This window comes from Aristolochia californica, unplaced genomic scaffold, assembly GCF_029961685.1.
Source record: "Aristolochia californica isolate CCGP_79_NKW_82.1479 unplaced genomic scaffold, dmAriCali1.0.hap1 SCAF_2, whole genome shotgun sequence".
Lineage (NCBI taxonomy): Eukaryota > Viridiplantae > Streptophyta > Magnoliopsida > Piperales > Aristolochiaceae > Aristolochia > Aristolochia californica.
In genome coordinates this window covers 39,782,497-39,801,844 of record NW_027181881.1, presented here as the reverse complement: position 1 = coordinate 39,801,844, position 19,348 = coordinate 39,782,497, and the positions used below count along the sequence as shown (strand labels likewise).

Below are 19,348 nucleotides of genomic sequence, written 5' to 3'. Positions count from 1 at the left end.
CAAAAAATTGAACGAAAAACAAGTTTTCAGTGGCAAAACTGAGATTTACCAGCAAAAATGTAAAATTTATCCATGGAGTAACCTAACAGATTACTAAGGTTGCATGTGACCACTACGGGCCGTGTTTCTCAGGAGTAGTTTTATCCTCTGGACTACCTCTTAGGCGAGGAGACGAAGTAGGGTCAGCCGGCCATTTGTCATCCGACACAAAGGACTATTTAACTTCCCACGTAACGGCGTATACGTTACTGGCTGCGAGGGCAATGCTTCATGAACCATCTTCTTCTTGCCGCAACTTGAAGCAAAATAAGGGGACTCAATGAGCTAAAAAGCCCCTTTTCCTGGCGATGTTGACGTTTTTTCTCGTTACTCCCGATAAATTTCGCCACTCTCATTCCCGATCTATTCCTCTCATTCTTCTCCTCAGAGCTCGCAAGAGCTTTAATTTTCTTGTTTCTTGATTACTTGCTTTGCTTCTGATTCGAGGAGCACCGGATCACAGCTGAAAACAGCACCAAATGTAAGTTCACGATTAATTTCTGGAATGCTGTTGCTTCTTGCGGAAATAGGTTCAATGATTTCTGTGGGCCTTTTGATTGACCGTACTAGATCCTGTGTCATTTGCGGCTTTTATCATTTGGATTTAGGATTTTTATTATGCGATATCGTGCAGTTTTATTTTTTATAGATCCATGTTTAGTTTTTCTATGCATAATCTGCATTGTTCATTTATGTTGTTCTGTGCTTTATGCGAGGGCTAACGGAAATGTTTTCGATATTATAGCTATGGCCTTTTTTATTTCTGTGTTCCATACACATAACTTCGTTGCCACATAAGATCATTTTGAGTTGAACTGTTAATTGTCATTAGTACTACCGTAGATAGATCACAAGACTGAAGGTAAAAAATTATATCTGTGGCAAGGTTGTTTTTTTAAACTTATGCTTGTACGTTGGTAAATCAGAAAAGATATCTGATAGAAAACCGTTCCAGGAGACAACTGCATTGCTTCTATAGGTTTTATGGGTAAGTCCATAACAAACTAGAAAAAAAACTGTCCTTCAAAATGTATAAGTTCATATTAAGCGATTGTCTCCCTCAATCAAAATGTGATAAAATTTCTGGTGCATTATACATTCCAATCCTCCGAGTTGTATTTCAACAGGCTTATATGTGCATCACCTCTGTGGTTAGCTTCTTTTAGGAACTTACAGACCATGGGGTTGGCTCCAATTTTTATTTTTTTAACTGGTTTTTCTGCTGTCCAGCTCTCCAAGTTTTCTTTCAATAAGTTTGTACATGCATCACCTCTATGGTTAGCTTCTACTAGGAATTTACAGACCATAGGGTCAGCTCCGTCTTTTTGTTAACTGGTTTTATCCTAGTTTCCTCCTACCTTCAATGTCTTGTTCTAACTGCATGGTACTTTTTGTACCCATTTTCCCTGTTACTCCAGGAGTATCCAAACTCAGTGACCTTCATTTTTTCTTTTTGAGATCAAAACTTATAATCTTTAAGATTTTGTCCTTGTACTAAATGAATCAAAAATTTGCAATCAAAACTGCTTTTGCATTGCTTGTTAACTTAAGCACTCGATTTATTTTCATATTTGCAGGTATTAAGGTCCTAATAAATGTTAAAGGTACTTGGAAGACATTCCATGTGCCAACCTCAACAATGTTTGGGCTTCCAGTGACTGTGCCTTCCCGTAGCCCTGTTCTACGGCGGTCTGGTAGTAAACATGTTTTAGGTGACACTGGTAAGTATCTGATAATTTGTCAAAGAACGAAGTCTTGTTATGTTTTATTGCCTCTTAAGCTATTGGTATGTGTCGACTTATTTACCTTATATGCATGTTTAGGAGAAAATAAAATTCAGGAAGGATTTTCAGTTTCATTGGGCTCTAGTGAGATGAAGACAGGAAGTATTCCTGGTCTTGGTGCTGCAGCGATGCCATCACCACTTTTTTTGTGGAGATTCAAGGTTGGTCTGTAATGTATCTTAAACTGATGTCTGTCTGTCGGTTTGTAATGATGCAACACTATAGACCTTTGGTACCCCAAAATACCTGTTTTAGTGTGCTCTTTATGTCTAAATTTTTTTGTTGGGTAGATATACACTTCATGGTATCTGTTCATTTTTCAGGTGCTGCTGTTTCTTGTTTGGGGTTTCTGTTGTTGTAAGGTTGGGTTTAAATTATCATTCTACATGGGTCTTGGAAGTTCTGAGCTCTTTATTTCATAACTAAATATATATATTTGATAATAATGAGTTTTCTTCTGATGTTCAACTTCATTGCTTCTGCAGATTAGCTGGGAGTCTGTAATGAGAATGAGTGTAGATTTGCGAGATCTATTCCTCTACGAGGCATTTTTATACTTTAATCCTCTTCTTCTTGTGGTGAGCTATCAATAATATGCAATGTCGCTGGGATTAGTCAATGCCTATAGATGTTCATTATTAAGTTTTTAATTACTTGTCCATTTTTTTCTGGTTGTCATTATTTCAGACGATGATGATTTGGCTTTGGGGGGTGAATTTATGGGTCTTTGCTGAATCCTCTGTGAACTATGCAAAAATATTTGATCTTGATCAAAACCATCTGACACACTGGGAAATATGGAAGGTATCTATTGTGAAGGCTGCTGTGCCACCTAGTTTATTTGTGTAGAATGTATTGTTTATGTTTTTATAAGTAGAAAGCTGAGAGTTGTATTTGGAGAGGCAGTGTGCATGAGGGGGAGGCCTGCCCTTCTCCTTCTGGACCAGAAGAAAACAGAGGGTAAGGGGCTGGCTGTCCCCCTTCCCTGCATGCTATAGGTCTTGCTGCACCACCATATGGGGGAAGGAGGGAAGCCTCACCTCCTCCTTTTCTCCGGGAAGGGCGAAGCCTTGTTCTGCCCACGGTACTGGAGGAGCGTGATCTCTTCCCTCCCTTCCTCTCTATGTAGGGAAGAATGGAGGGAGAAGTGGAACCCTCCATTTTCTTTGAAAGATTTAATTAAAACATGAAAATGAAAGAAAACCTTGTCCTTTTTCAACATAAAATAAAGCCAAGGTAGTGAAGGAAATGATTTTTTAAATTGAACGGGCCGAGTAATTTTGGCTTTCATTTGGGAGAGGGGGGGGGGGGTTGAATAATTAACTCTTTAAGAGGTGTGAATAGTTAACTCTTTAGAAAAAAAATAATTATTAAGCATTTTGATTGAAATTTGTGCTAGACTAGACCACATTGGACAGTGATGGATAAACACACCTCTCAATAAGTTGCTTTCAAGAAAGAATACACTGCTTTCTTGGCACATATAATCATGAAAGTTGTAAAGACAAGTATGAAGGGTGCATGTGTAATCAAAAGATAGAAAAAAAAAGCAGTCTTGAGATATTTGATTTTTTTCTCGAAGTTCCTGCACGTGTCAGATTTCTCTCATGCCAAATTGAAGATGGTGGAGTGAGATGATTTCATGAAGATTATGAAATGTAAACCAGGTCATAACATGTGACATGATTATTTCATTGAAAGTAAGTAATCATGGCAAGCGTCACAAAAAGTTAAGTGGTATATCCCGGACCTAACATGTAATCTAATTTTACCCATGGGTAATTTCCTAATCCCAATCCTTGCAGAAAAAAATTGATTTATAAGTTGGGTTGATGGGCAGATTAGGTTACTAAAACAACATACAATGAACATATGAAACCTAGGTAAGATTGTTTACTGCAAAATAATGTACACTAAAGAAACATCTTGTATATCTTTAAGCCCACAATAAAGGAGAGATGCTGGGTGGTTGTCAATTGCATGTATATTGAAATGACACATTTTCAAACTGGATCTGGAGTATTATGCCTTTACATTGGTGGTTTGATTTAGACATAGTCTGAGTGCACCATCATCAAGTTAACAACAAGCTGCACATGGACAAATTGTTTATGTTTGCTCTAATTTTTTAGCAGTTACATGTGGAGCATAATGTCAGTTTCTGTATTCGGTTTTATATTACTGTCAAACAAGTAGCTCATCTTTCTACCTTAAAAACAAAAAAAAAGCTCATCCACAATCTCTGGTTGCTTTAGGTGTCAATTTTAGGGCACTTTCTTTTACCAAGATACTTTCTTTTATGCATATCACATGTATCTTCTATTTTATTCTCTTCCTTTAGTCACATGTATCTCATTTGCAAGTACAGATATTTATGCATGTTCAGATTTTCAATAAATCTGTTATTTAAGCTGATTTTATTCTTTCTTTTTTGTGTCATGTCATCAGTGTGCAACTTGGATGACAATTGTTGTACCGACTAGTATGACTGCTTATCTTTATTTCTATTCTCATGGAGAAGTCGCTTTGGCTGCTTCACAACCAGTGTAATATCCCCCTCTTTTCACTAATACTAACTGATGGTGCTTTTCTCATTTTCCTTTTGTACTGGTTAGGTGGTAGAACTGATTCATTATTTTTTTTTTCTTGACCAATGTTTATTGGGTTTTTGTGATTGGAACACAAAGATCATGTTGTTGTCTCTGTTCATAAGTGAACAAAAGGAATATCATAACTTTGTTCTTACCTTTGCCAATCTGCATATTGTGATTGTTCCTCGTTTCTCAAATAACTGTTACTTGTTGTTTGTTTTGTTTAAGCTATTATGAAAAAATGTGATTTGGGGAGGAAATAGAAGAGGAGCAGTTTTGTTGCCTTGGAATCTGAGCCAGAAAGGCCCGTCCAACTTCTTTATAATCAGGGTTTAAGTGAAAATTTACAACAGAACAAAAATGCCCCTCAATACTCAAAATTACATATCTCCTAAAATACATGTTTAAATTGAATGAAAATTTAACTAGAGATAAAATAAGATATTCTCTATCTAATAGTCATACTATAAGAGAAATATAATTTTGAAAATATGGGAAATGACCAAAATACCCCTAGACTTGTATTTTAACACTCTCCCTCAAGCTGGAGTGTAGATATCAAACAATCTCAACTTGTCACTAATGGATACATATTCACGTCTTCCCAAAGACTTGGTAAATATATCTCCCAACATGTCTGAAGACTTTACATAAGGAGTTACCACCTTCCCCTGCATAACTGCATCTCTAATGAAGTGGCAGCCAACTTCTATATGTTTCATTCTCTCATGGAATACAAGGTTGTTGACAATAAAAATGGTTGCCTGGTTATCACAATTCATAATGTTAAGGAATAGTCCCACATGAATTAGTGAGTACAAGATTTTTAGTTTATTAGTTGGGAAAGGGATTTCCTAAGTTGGCTAGTCATTTTGAGATGGGCCTTGGACCCAACTTCACAATAACCATAGGGTCAGGTAACTTAAAAAGCACAGACTTAATCCACTTAAGCTCACTAACTTTATGAGTCATTGCTCAATACTCTGCCTCTGCACTGCACTTAGCTACAACTGTTTCTTTCTTATTTTTCCAGCTTACCAGGTGTTCTCCAACAAAACAATAGTAGCCTGATGTAGAACTTCTAGTAGCCTGATGTAGAACTTCTATCCATCTTACACCCAACATAATCGGCATCAGAATAACCAAGTATATCAACTTTCCCATTCTAAGTATACAGAAGACCCTTTCCAGGTGTACCCTTCAAGTACTTCAAAATCCTTTGAGCAGCTTCCAAATGGACTTTCTAAGGATTTTATATGAACCAGTTCACAACTCCCAAAGCAAATGAGATATCCGACCTAGTAATTGTAGCATAGATCAGTTTACCTACTAACCGTCGATACTGAGTTTTATCCTTGATAGGACGTTGGGTGTTATGTAGATTATGATTAACTTCCATGGGGTTGTCTATGGGTTTAGCACCTAATAAATCATACTCCTGTAACATATCCAATATATATTTTCTCTGAAAAAGAACAATACATCGCTTGCTACAAACGACTTCAATACCAAGGAAGTATTTGAGAGAGCCCAAATCCTTTGTTTGAAAATGTGTGGCCAGATATTGTTTAACTTTTATAATATCATCAAGATCATCACCAGATAACACAATGTCATCTACATAGACAACCAAAACCACCATACCAATCTTCCTTTTAAGTAGGAACATAGAATGATCACAATGGCTCCTATAGAACCCAAATTGTAGTACCACATCACTAAACTTTTCAAACCGGGCCCGTGGACTTTGTTTAAGTCCATATAGCCTTTGTAGCTTACACACCTTTCTTGTCTCCCCAATCAACATACCCAAGAGGTTGCTCTATATACAATTCCTCATGTAGATCACCATATAGAAAGACATTCTTCACATGGAGCTGAAAGAGAGGTCAACCCTTATTAATAGCCACAAATATTAAGATACGTACAAAATTAAGTCGGGCCACAAGAGAGAAAGTCTCAAAGACATCAACTCCAAAAGTTTGAGTATACCCCTTCGCTACCAGCCGAGCTTTGTACCGTTCAATAGAGCCATCAACATTATATTTAATAGTATGAACCCAATGACACCCCTCAATAGCTGATCTTGCATGTGGATCACGTAGATGCTATGTTCCTCGAGACAACAAAGCACTCATCTCATCATCCATAGCTTGTTTCCATTCTGGAAGAGCATAAGGTTTTCTGCACTGAACGAGGTATATGGGAATTAGACAATGACATAGCAAAGGATTTGATGGATGGGGACAAAAAATCAAGAGATACATGTTTAGATATCAAATGAGAAGTACAAGATCGTATACCTTTTCATAGACTAATAAGAAGATCCAAATCAGAGACAACAAGATCTGTAGGCAATGAGGAAGTTGGTGGATCATGAGAAGAGAGCTCTATAGAGGTAACTACTGGTCGAATTGCAGGAGCACGAGAGCGACGGCTGTAAATACGAAGAGGCAATCAAGAACTCGATGAAGCTAGTACATCCAAAATTGCAATAATAAGACTGTCTGAAGGAGATTCAGGTGATACAAGAAACTCAATAGATGATGAAAAATATGGAGTATGTTCAAAGAAGGTCACATTGGCTGACACATAAATCTTCTGTCAAATAGGATCATAACATTTGTTCCCTTTTTGTCGACAAGAATATCCCAAAAAAACACATTTGACAGATCGAGGTGACAACTTATCAACCGAAGTTTCAAACATATGAACAAAACACTACATCCAAAAAATGAGGCGCCACATCAAACAATTTACAATTGGGCTTTAAAACCTGAAGAGGAACTTGACCACTCAAAACAGATGAGGGCATACGATTAACCAAGTAGCACGAAGCTAAAATTGCATCTCTCTAAAAAGATTTGGGAACATTCATATATAGTAATAGTGTCCTTGTAATCTCAAGGAGATGTCTATTTTTATGTTCAACTATCCCATTTTGTTGTGGTGTATAAGGGCATGACGTTTGATGAGCCCAGCTATGTTGCCTTGGAATCCGAGCTAGAACGGCCCATCCAGCTTCTTTATAATCAGGATTTAAGTGAAAATTTACAAAAAGACAAAAATACCCCTCAATACTCAAAATTACATATCTCCTAAAATACATGTCTAAATTGAATGAAAATTTAACTAGAGATAAAATAAGATATTCTCTATCTATAGCCAATACTATAAGAGAAAAATGTAATGTGAAAAATATGATAAATGACCAAAATACCCCTGGTCTTGTATTTTAATGATGAACATTGAATATGTAAGTCAACTGTTATTCATATTGTCTGAGCCATTCCTATAAAATTCCGTTGAAACTCTCTTGACCACTTCTACAACATCCATGAACTTGTTTAATTTTATTGGATATAGTTTTACCATAGATCATCTCTATTTACCTGCATTCAGAAGAAGTTGCGTCTGTTTTATGATATCTATTCAATGATCGTTATAGTTGACCTACTCAAGGAGCATTGTTACTTCTTGATTGTTTGTGTGCTTGTACATCTGATCATGTCCTAGCTATTTCACTGGCTCTTCTGTTCTCATTAAAAGGTGTCACCTTTTGCTGATAGTTGAAACTGTCTTGGCATCTCCACAGGTACTGCTATACGCTGCTATTACGATGGTTCTCATTTTCCCCTTTGATATTTTTTATTTGTCATCGCGTTACTACTTCTTAAAGACACTAGGGCGGATACTACTCCCCATGCAAGTAAGTCTTTTTAGCTGCTATTTTTTCCCTTCATGCTTTATCCTGTAGTTCTGTTTTTTGGCCAGGGATTGCCACCCTGTTGGATAACATCAGTAATTTTTGCAGTTCCATACTCTGTTCTAAGTCCCATTGCAATAACTATGGCTAAAGTACCATTCATAAAGAAAAAAAAAAGACTATACCTAAAGGCTTGCGAAACGTTAGTTGCCGTATATTGTTGTCACTTTCTAGACTCAAAATGCTTTGAGATTAACTTGACTGCTTTGGCAATTAGTGATACCTCTCATTCCACACTGATTTGAACAGCTGTGCAATGTCTACAGGCAATAACATTTTCAGATTTTTTCTTGGCTGATATATTGACTTCAATGTCCAAGGTACAAGTTTCATTTCTTTTGTTTCTTCCATTACATTTTATGCCATGGTCATTATCATGATGGTCACATGTTTATCTTTTCTTGGTGCAAATGTTAAACAAGTTAGACTATCTTTGCTTGTTTAAAGTTTTTCCCTAGATGAATTCCTTTCACCTATGCGATATGAATGTTGTTCTGCTGTTTTAATTTGTTAAGCCACAATCTCTATTGCTTCTTCATGATGTCTTTCTCACTATGAAATATGGTCAGTGTTCCTTCTTTGTTAACATGCACGGGTGGACCTACTACTAACTATTATTAACGAATCATTGTTGCATGCACCTATGCCATCATCCAAATGACTTTCTTCTTTGTACCTGGTGAAGCATCTAAGTTCTATTACATGAGTTTATTTTTGCTTTTGAATTCCTTGTCATGCAATTATCTCCTCTTGGTACTTATCTCAACTACACTAAACTCATCTGTGTTACTTGTTAAGTGCCCAAATTATGAGATAACTTTTGGGTTTTCCGCAAGTGGGATTTTTCTGGTTTCACTATATTCAAAATAGGAGATATATGCTAATTTAGAGTACTCTCATAATTTCAAGTTTCTTTGTCAAATAAGACCTTTCATATTTCCCCGGCAGAGTAATGAAAAGCTGCTAAGGAAACATGTGATGCCAATATTACATTGCTGTAGTATCTTTATTTTGAAAAAGAAACAACATTGCTTTACTTCAAAACCTGTCATGTAGTCAATTAAGAAGTTTATTTTTAGAATATGTTTTTTGTTTGGCAAAATGAGTTTTATCAATTAAATCTACAAATATACCCTACTTGACTGCAAGGTTTACGGAATTACATATTCAATTTGCATTTTCTTCTTTTCAATTCCTATTTTAAATTCACTGAATTTGAAGTGCTCATTAGAAAAATGAAAATAAACAAAATATGAAAGTCATATATTATTTACTACCAAAACATAAGGACACTGCTCCATTACAAGCATCTGGTGTTGACAACACCTTCATTTATATTTTTCTCTGCATAAGAAGTATATAAAATGACAATGCCCATAGTTGAGAGGAATATGTCCTTTTGCTAAACTGGTGCCAGGTATCTTGATGTTGGGATCCTTCCATTCTGCCAATGCTTTCTGTAACCTTGAACAGGAAACAGGAGAATGGAAATAAATTTTGTTTACCTCTATTTCTTTGTTACAGGTAGGGTGGGCATGGGTCGGGTTTCTGAAAATCCGAACCTGACTCTGAACCCTGATCCAAAACCCAAACCGGAAAAAACCTAGAGAAAAACCCGAAACCTCAAACCTAAACCTGATCCCCATCCTCGCAACCCCGTCTTAAACCTGACCTGTTTCTATCCCTATCTCTTTCATATCCTCGCCTCATCCCTGCAGGTCAGGTTTGGGGAAACCCATCCCTGACCTGAACACAATGGGTTCTTTTCCCTGACCTATCCCCGAATGGGGTGAAACCCGAAACCCGAACCTGGGGTTTTCGGGTCAGGTCTGATCCGGTTGGGTTCCTGGTGAAAACCTGACCCGATGCCTACAACTAGTTACTGGAATAGATCCCTTGTAAGCCTATACTGCACTTGGCATCAGGTTTCTTCAGTCAGTGTCTTAATTGTCTCCGTTTTCTTCCGAAGTGTGAGATGACTTATGTTTCATTGTTTGATTGATGTAAACCTTGCTTCTGCTGTTAATGTGTTGTTCTAAGTCATAATTGTTTACCTGTCTTTTTGGTGCTTCTTTTCATCTCCTGATGTGAAAATAGGTGCTTTCTGACTTGGAGCGTTCCGTCTGCCGGGTGGTCCATAGACAAGTGAGTTTGAGTTTATGTTTATACATCTTTTCTGCCAATTTTCATTTAGCTTAAGGATAGTTCAACTTCTGCATCCTCTCCTTGGTTGTATTGTAATTTAAAATATTTGGCTTTATAATCTTCAAGTTCTTCAAATTTGCAGGTTGCAACAATTGCATGGTTTGAAGCTGATTCTGTATGTGGCAGTCATTCCGTTGCTATCCCCTTAGTACTTGTTTTTCCTTATCTATGTCGTCTCTTTCAATGTCTTCGACAATACAAGGACTCAAAGGAAAAGACTTCTCTTTGGAATGGTAACTCTCTTAATTCCTATCTGTCGTCTTGAATGTACTATTTTGTGATTATCCAAATTGCACAAGATGCAGTTTATCGTCAGTATGTTCTTGTTTTAGCTTTTCTTTGTGACCAGTCTACTTCTGGCACCATTTTTACATTAGTTGTTCTGTTATTTATTTTAAATAGGAATTTTCTCTACCTTGAGAGATTGAACTTTATCCGCCGGTTTTATTTTCAAGGCTCGTACTTTTCTACTCCCCTTTCAAACATCACTAATGATATCTTGATAAAAGAAGTTTCAAGTTTTTATCTGTTCTTTTAACATTGTTTTTTTATAGGATTTGGCTTTTATTGCTTAAGAAATAGTAAATTGGTACAGTGAGAAAATGTCAACTCTTATTTGGCTGAGGGAGGGTGTTTCCAAAACCGATTGAGGGGCAGGTGACACTATCATTATCAAGAGAGTCTGAAATACTGTTAGCTTCTCCAGGAGTATGCTGCCATCTAATTTTCAGCTGAGCCTTGAGTCATCTAATATTTTTGTTCTTGACAAAGCAACTGAATTAAAATCAGTTTATAGTAAGAAAAAAGCGCAGAGAAGGCCCAACTTCTGAGAGGGGGCAAAGCATATGTTGGATGCAGAAGAAATATGAGAATGAAAAAGCAAAATACCATAAAGGGCTATTCTATTTGATGGAGTTTCCAACAATTTGACGGCCGAAGACAAACATTGTTGTCATGTTATGTAGGTCTAAGTTGTAATAAAAGATGACTTGAATTAAACAATAAGATGGTGGAATTGAAAATACTTGGTTCATAACTGTCTCAAGTAGTTTGCACTTTGCCACTTCTTAAAGTACCATAATTTTATGGATAGTATATATAATAAAGCTGGGTCAGAGGTTCGGCATCAAACTAAATATACTAGTATGACTCCATATTTAGGTACAATTAGTTGGTTTCAGGGTTTAGGTTTTGGATCAAAGATTTGAATTTTGTTTGAACTGAAGATATTGATAGTTCTATGAGAAATTGCATTTGATTGTGGATGTTGAGTTTGTCAATTTATAGATCACTAAAAATTTGCTAATTTTAGTATTCCTTTAGTAACTTTATTATCTTATTTTTATGCAACAATGAGGTGCAGAGCTAGTGCTTATTCCCTTCAGAGCATATAAAAGTGCTACTGACTTTTAAGTGACTTAACATATTTTTTTGTGATTTTCAGCTTTAAAATATTCAACTGCAGTTCCAGTGATTTTCCTTTCGGCCCTTAAATATCATGTCCATCCTAGTAGTTGGACAAATATGCTCCGGCCTCTTTGGCTTCTTTCTAGTGTTATAAATTCTCTATATTCATTTTACTGGGATGTGGCACGTGACTGGGACTTGAGGTACTTGTAATTTTTATGCAAAGAAATTTGTTTTTTTTTTTTTTTTTGGCCTTAGTTTGCTGTGTATCAGAACGAGTATTAACTGCTTGCACTATCTTCTCTTTCAGTGGGTTCTCACGAATTTTCAAGTTCAAAAATCCTCATCTCTGCACAAACATATTGTATGGGAGGCAATGGGTGAGTGTGAAGAAACTGGTAATTTTCTGTATCATTTTTTCTGCTTACTGAAAAACTCTTTGAATGTGATTCACAGGTTTACTATTGGGCAATAGTTAGTAATTTGATTCTGCGCTGCACCTGGACCTACAAACTCTCAGCCCATCTCCGCCATAATTACTTAACTGTTTTCACTATAACAATTTTGGAGATGCTTCGCCGGTTTCAGTGGGTTTTCTTCCGAGTTGAGAATGAATGGAACAAGATGGCACTGAAGCCAAGCTTGCAGTTCTCCTCTGTTGATGCTCCAAAGGAGGATGACAGACTGCTGGACTCATCAAACCATGAGTGACTATAGACTGGTATTTTTTTAATCCCTAATTAATTTTTTCTTTTGGCTATAGCAGCCTTTCAGCTTTCTGTGAGCTTTCATCGTCAAAAAACAAAAAAGGATATTTCAGTCAGATCATTTGTAGTCCTTTTGTCATATCTAACAGTTGACGACTGGTTAGTTGAGAGTTAATTTGAGGTTCTTGATTCTTTGCAAGGGCTTTGACTGCTTGTGATATATTGCAAGCTGCAATGAAAAAAACCATGCTCACCCCTGGACGGCAGTAGGCTTTTTGTGATTTACATCAGTTGAGATTGAAAAGTTAGGGCTCCCTAATTTCATATTTATGTGGAATTCTTTTTAGTGAGAAAAACATTGCCAGATGATGCTGGGGAAACTGCGCAAGGGCTTTGAGTACTGCATCACAATGCAGGCTGCAGTGATATGAACTTCATATTACCCATCTGATGGCTATTATTGTCCCATTTTTATTTGAATCTTTTTCTTCCTCACACAAGCAGAAGGAAATGATGGGGTCCACTACTAAATATGACCAATGGAATTCTCAAAGCTAATAATTATACTAGTCATCAAATATAATGGAATCATTAACCAATGTCTTACGTAAATATCATATTAATAAAAATAAAAATAACACACTTATAACTTATTCAAATATTTAATATAAAAACCCTACGCTTGTACATGCAAAATATAACCTAAAAAAATTAATTTCATTAAAATATAATAGTAAATAATTTTATCACATCTGAATTGATAATATCTAAAAAATATGATACTTTTGTAGATTGTATTGCACACTTCTTCATAGTACTTTGCATGACCCCCTTCATCTTCAAAATCTGATCCATAATCACTATCTTCATCTTCATTTGTCATATTAATAGTCTAATTTGATCTATCTAACATCTCTAAGATAATTGTTGTTGACCAAATTGTTCTTCCACAAATATAGTCCTTGTATCAAATAAAATTTTTTTTATTTTTCAAGATTTCAGGCTATTTGAGAAAAATATTTTGATTTATCCTATAAACTTTTTAAAATATAATAGGTGATATTTCTAATACTATTTAAATATTGTGGATTACAAGTACCATATGAATACAACTATGCAACTTGTAATATAAATACAAATTTTTTTCGTGTATGACAGATTTTCCATGGGTACATGCAATATTGGACATTCAATAATGAAAATATGGTTTAAATATAAATGAATTACAAAACACAACCTATACCAATAAAGAAGTCTCAACATCGCAAATATTAAATCATATCAATAATTAATTCTCAGCCCGTTTGTCATAACAAAAAAAAATGCATTTAGGTTTTTTCCCACATTCATTTCAACATTTATCTACATACACATTAATGTTTTAAGTACACACATATCCACATATTAACTACAAATACTTATTAATTATTACAAGTCAAATAATTATTAGGTATCTCAAATTCAAACAACACAATAATGGACATAAAATTCATCGAAGAAGATTATATAGGTGCCATTTATATTAACATCTATTTATAGACACTAAAATAAAATAAGAAACTTCAATACCAATATTTTCAAAAACAAAATTAAGCATGATATCACTTCTACCGACATTAGCTACAATATAACAATCGAATGGATATTCAATTGATTTTGAGAGTTGAAATCTCTTTGATGTAATTCAAATTATTAGAGCAAAAATAATGAAATTTTCCAAACACATGATTCCTAGTCAATCCGTTTAGATGATCATCCTTTCAAGAGTTTTTAGTATCAAAATAAACTAGTTCAAGAATAATTTAAGAAAACATTTGGGAAAACCATTGCAAGTAATCACTAAATTCTCCATATATCTTTTACTTATTCTTTTATAATCATCATATTTCGTTGAGCAAAAACTTAGTTTTCATCAAAAAAATATTATCTTGTGAAATTTTTCGTTTAGTGACGTCGAGAACAACCTTCAAAAAAAGTTCTTGTGGCAAAAAATAAATCTCTTTGACAATAATTAACCATTTCTTAGCAAAAGAATTGTTCTTGTGATGAAAACAGTTTTACCAATAATTAATTTTTATTTTTTTAAATTACTTTTAACTTTTTTTATAAAAATAAAAATAATTCTCAACAAATTATTTGATCGAGAATTTTTGTAATTGTTTTAAAATTTTATCTGCAGTTTATATTTAATTAATTTAAAATAATTTTATTTAATATTTTAAAAATCTTGGCAATTTTTCGATTTAACTTTTTATAAAAAATAAAAAATTATTCTCAAAAAATTATTTGATCGAGAATTATTTATAATTGTTTTAAAATTTTATCTGAAGTTTATAATTAATTAATTTAAAATGATTTTATTTAATATTTAAATTTTTTGGCAATTTTCGACGAGAATTAATTTTTATTAAAAATATTTTCACAAAGAACGTATTTTTTTAAAATGTGCCTCGTGGAGTGCGTTATGCCTATGTGGCGCGCAAGGCCTGTGCATTAAGCCTGCATGGCACACCAGCCTGAGCACAACCGGCACACCAGCCTAGCCCACGCATGGCCTGCAAAATTCAAATTTCGCCAAGAAAAGATACAGTGATCTGTGTTTACTATGAAAGAATGTCAAATTTCTTGTCATGATCCTGTTCGCTACGAATAAAGAGAATCAAATTTCATCACCAAAACCTGGTTCGTCTCCATCTCCGTCTCCGTCTCCTCCATATTGCTGCAAAAGCACGAAACTTCCGTTGGATTATGAATTCATGGCCAACAAAATCTTGACAAATTCTTATCGCTGATCACTTCTGATCGAACATTCATGGATTTCAAGATCTTCTGATCACTGATCATCTTCTCAAGGTGATGGGAGTAGTACATCTCTCGGGAAATAGAGACGAGATATAAGCACGGACATTGCTTGAGGACTTGCATACCTGCACTAGGAATTCCATGCATCTATCATTCATCGAGATATAACAGACCCATCCCTCCCCCTCCTGTTACTGGCAGGACAAAAGCCCCTGTCCTCCCCTCTACAGAGCAGAAGAGACGATCAGGGAAGGGCACGCTTCCCTGATCAGCAATAGGAAGGGGGAAGGGTGGAGACTCTGCCCCCCCTTTCCTCAATCAAACCAGGTTGACGGGTCAGTCAAGGTCATGACTATGTTCCAGTAAATTTGTCTCCTGTTTGTTAGAGTAGACTTTCAAGTGATTTTGTTTTCTTCTTTGTACTCAATTGGAGGAGTTGTGTTTCCAATTGATCTTAGACTACTTACCACATATTGTTAAAGAATAATATAAAGATTTTGAGTTTATTAATATCCACTTGTAGAACCACAAAAGAGAACCAACACCTAAATTATCCACTTGTAAAACCACAAAAGAGGGCTTACACGTGAGGGGTACGTACACTCAATTTTCTACAAGGATTCCACCTAACATGTCGTTCCTCGGCTTCAAACATTTGAAGCCCCATACCATATACTTGTTGGGGAAGAAAGACAAAAAACACCAATCAGAAGTCTAGCACACCAAACTTGGTAACAAACACCCAGAACATGAAAATAGATCTAAAAGAAAATCTAATCTTCGTCTGCAAAAGCAGATATAAAAACAGCAGAAAGAATGTAATGAAGGAGATCCTAGCAATTTGTTTGGAAATAAATTACCTAAATTGTAAGTACGATGAATTGGGATATGCCAATGACTCTGTAATAGAAGAAATTTTTACATTTACACTTCAGCAATCAGCGTGAGCCTCACCTTTGGAAGATTTTCAACTCTGCACTTAGCTTTTGGCTTGCTACAAAGGAAACCTGAAAGGCATGAATTCAAAAGCTTCTCATCTGCACACCTGCTGAGGTAGAGAAATGCAAAAAAAAATAGGATGCTAAGTGTTGAAAGCTTATAAAAGCGCCGGCTGTCTACGCCTTATTAATGTTTGCAGCCACCGAGTGGAGAAGAAAAAACCTAGAGAACATATTGTTTAACAATATACATTACAAAATATAGAGAAGATTTTCCACATCATTTGGCTCATAACTTAAAAGGAAACTAGTTGCAAAAAGATTCACTGAAAGAGGAAACAGAATATACAAGAGGCCATAGAAAGGGAAGTGCTGAACTTCTAAGAGTATGGAAAATTAGTGTAAAGCTCTTGCAGGTCTTTCACAGTCTTGGACTAAGAAGAACTCTCTAGTAACTTTTATACATCTTTTAACTTTCTGAAAAATCCTCATATGGCAAAATGTCTGCATTGTCAACATCTCCAACATTAATTGACATACAGGCTGCATTTTATTTTTAACAATTCACAGGTCTTGCAAGAACAAGAGAACAGCGCACTTATCATAAAAATAGATTTGCATCAGTTAAAGACGAGTAATATATCATTTGCTGTTCCGCTTTTCACAAAATAAAAAAATAAAAATCATGTGCTATTCAAACCCTAGTTGACCCAGAATGAGCCAACGCACTGGAAGTATGACAGGCTTTTCAAGCTTGTAAAAGTGAAGATTTGGGTTAAGAAAGAGGAGAAAATTGAGAGGAAAAGAGAAAGAAGAAAGAGATTTTTCACAAGAGCCAGGAGAGGCTCGTTGGGGGTTGTGCACAACCCCCAGATCTCTTAAATAACTGTTTTGGGGTGATAATTACAAAGATGCTCCTATACACTTAATAAACTTTATTCTCATCTCCCTAACTATATATCCTATATACATGAAAATTTAACCACTGACATTACTCAACATGCAGAATAAGATTACATAAAAAAATTTAACCACAAAGGTAGTAAAATGACCAAAATACCCCTGGCGGTATTTTCTAACAAAGCTTTTACCAGTAGTTAATAACTTCTTCAATGAATTTAAACAAATAAATAAATGATAGATCGTCTATTTCATAGATCCAAGATGTTTTTATCAGGAGAATTGAGTTGAAAGACTCAACAAGATCAAATGTCAGAGAATAACGGTCAGAATAACATCTAAATAATCAGGTGAACAAAGGAAAACTAATGTGGACAGTCCCAATAAAGCTCCACTGTCAGATGCCTTCTTACTGTGAAAATTACCAGAGTCAACTTTATTCAAATTGTATGTATGTATTTAAAATCAAAGAAGAGAAGTTGAAGTAAATTTGATAGAATAACGGGATTAAATCCTTCACCAATAAAATAAACGCTTTTGCATTGGATTCCCATCAACAGTCCTGGTACATTGAAAATAAAGAATAGAACAACCCCAACAACATGTAACTTACTGATCTTTAGCATGAACACTTTTCCTTTGATAAGCCAAACCAGCTATTTAGTACAAAAGGATCCACTTACTTAGAAATAGGAAGATCTCTTAAGTTTACTAAACCAAAACATGGGATAACTAATAAATGCTGGTCTCAGACAACCAAAACCAGTTTCCATGCCGGCTCAAGGGAAATGATAGTGACAAAGTCATATTGTTATAAAAAGCATCAAAATTGATCTAGAAAGGAGTAAAGGAAGAAAAGACTATTCAACTCAACTCAGATACCCATTTGGTGGATCAAGCATGCTTTGCCTGAAAGTCCTTCATAAAGGCTACCAACTTCTCAACGCCAGCTAAGGGCATGGCATTGTAGATCGAAGCACGAACACCACCAACCGATCTATGACCCTTAAGTTGGACCATCCTTTCTTTCTCTGCTTCTTGGATGAATTTAGCCTCCAGATCTGACTTCTCTAGCGTGAATGGAACATTCATCAATGACCTAACTGATTTCTCGACTGGACACCTGTAAAAGCCCCCGCTTCCATCAATTGTGTCATAAAGAATGGTAGCCTTCTTCAAGTTCCTCTTCTCAATCGCTTCTAATCCTCCCTGTTCCAGGAGATCCTCAAAGACCAAACCGCACATATATATCGCAAAGCATGGGGGTGTGTTGTAGAGAGACTTGTTGTCCGCATGAATCTTGTAGTCTAACATCACAGGGGTTATGGGCTGTGCATTTCCAATCAGATCTTTGCGAATAATCACGATGGTGACACCCGAGGGACCAACGTTCTTCTGAGCCCCAGCGTAGATCAAACCGAATTTCGACACATCTACAGGCTTAGAACAGAAGTTGGATGACATGTCTGCAACTAAGATTTTGTCCTTCCCCTTGGGCACCGGGTAATTCTTAAATTCCACACCATGAATGGTCTCGTTTGCACAAAAATGAAGATATTTGGCATCTGGGTCTTGTTCGAACTCATCCACCAATGGGACTTTTGTGTACTTCTCAGATTTCCCGGACCAAACAAGATTAGCTTTGCAGAACTTTTGAGCTTCTTTGAAGGCCTTATCTCCCCAAGATCCAGTGACCACATAGTCAACCGAATCCTCAGGTTTGCACAGATTTAGCGGGATCGCGGCGAATTGTGTGGTAGCTCCTCCCTGCAAGAAAAGAACCTCGTAATCACCCGGCACCTGCAAAAGCGCTCGGAGATCTGACTCGGCCTTCTGGATCACGGAGAGAAATTCCTTTCCTCTGTGGCTCATCTCCATGATGCTCATGCCCGAGTTCCGCCAATTGAAGAGCTCCGATTGAGCTTTGAGGATAACATTCTCGGGAAGAGTAGCAGGCCCGGCAGCGAAGTTGAAAACTCGGTCTTGAGAGGGTTTCGACTGGCTAGGAGATGAAACGACAGGAGAAGGAGAAACCGCAGTGCAGGTTATGGAGAGAGAAGGGGCTTTCTTCATAAAAAGAAAACGTTCACAAAAGTTCCGCTTCGAGGGAGGGTTAAAGCTAGAGTTCTTGAGGAAGAGAGAGTTGGGGGTGGACGTAGACGCCGCCATCGCCAAGACAGAGAGGGAGGAAACCAAAAGCACAAACAAG

The 19,348-nt window shown here is 36.1% G+C and overlaps 2 protein-coding genes across 2 annotated transcripts; one reads left to right on the top strand and one right to left on the bottom strand.

The window, feature by feature from the left end:
- The first annotated feature begins 143 nt into the window (after positions 1-143).
- Positions 144-12,802, top strand: LOC137956349 (uncharacterized). The gene is made up of 14 exons (XM_068803814.1): positions 144-520; positions 1,617-1,760; positions 1,863-1,984; positions 2,147-2,185; positions 2,309-2,401; positions 2,511-2,627; positions 4,272-4,367; positions 8,010-8,123; positions 8,447-8,500; positions 10,278-10,325; positions 10,468-10,618; positions 11,830-11,995; positions 12,103-12,172; positions 12,249-12,802. The coding sequence occupies exons 2-14, from the start codon at positions 1,679-1,681 to the stop codon at positions 12,501-12,503; spliced, it is 1,407 nt and encodes a 468-aa protein (XP_068659915.1). The 5' UTR covers positions 144-520; positions 1,617-1,678; the 3' UTR covers positions 12,504-12,802.
- Positions 12,803-17,654: 4,852 nt separating this feature from the next.
- Positions 17,655-19,348, bottom strand: LOC137955734 (phosphoserine aminotransferase 2, chloroplastic-like). The gene has a single exon (XM_068802831.1). The coding sequence runs from the start codon at positions 19,306-19,308 to the stop codon at positions 18,034-18,036; it is 1,275 nt and encodes a 424-aa protein (XP_068658932.1). The 5' UTR covers positions 19,309-19,348; the 3' UTR covers positions 17,655-18,033.

Excerpts from the sequence above, each read along its gene's own strand:
- LOC137955734 (XM_068802831.1), bottom strand. The coding sequence starts at position 19,308 with ATGGCGGCGTCTACGTCCACCCCCAACTCTCTCTTCCTCAAGAACTCT.
- LOC137956349 (XM_068803814.1), top strand. The coding sequence starts at position 1,679 with ATGTTTGGGCTTCCAGTGACTGTGCCTTCCCGTAGCCCTGTTCTACGG. Across the intron at positions 1,761-1,862 it reads ACATGTTTTAGGTGACACTG|GAGAAAATAAAATTCAGGAA; the intron begins GTAAGTATCTGA and ends ATGCATGTTTAG. Across the intron at positions 2,628-4,271 it reads CACACTGGGAAATATGGAAG|TGTGCAACTTGGATGACAAT; the intron begins GTATCTATTGTG and ends TCATGTCATCAG.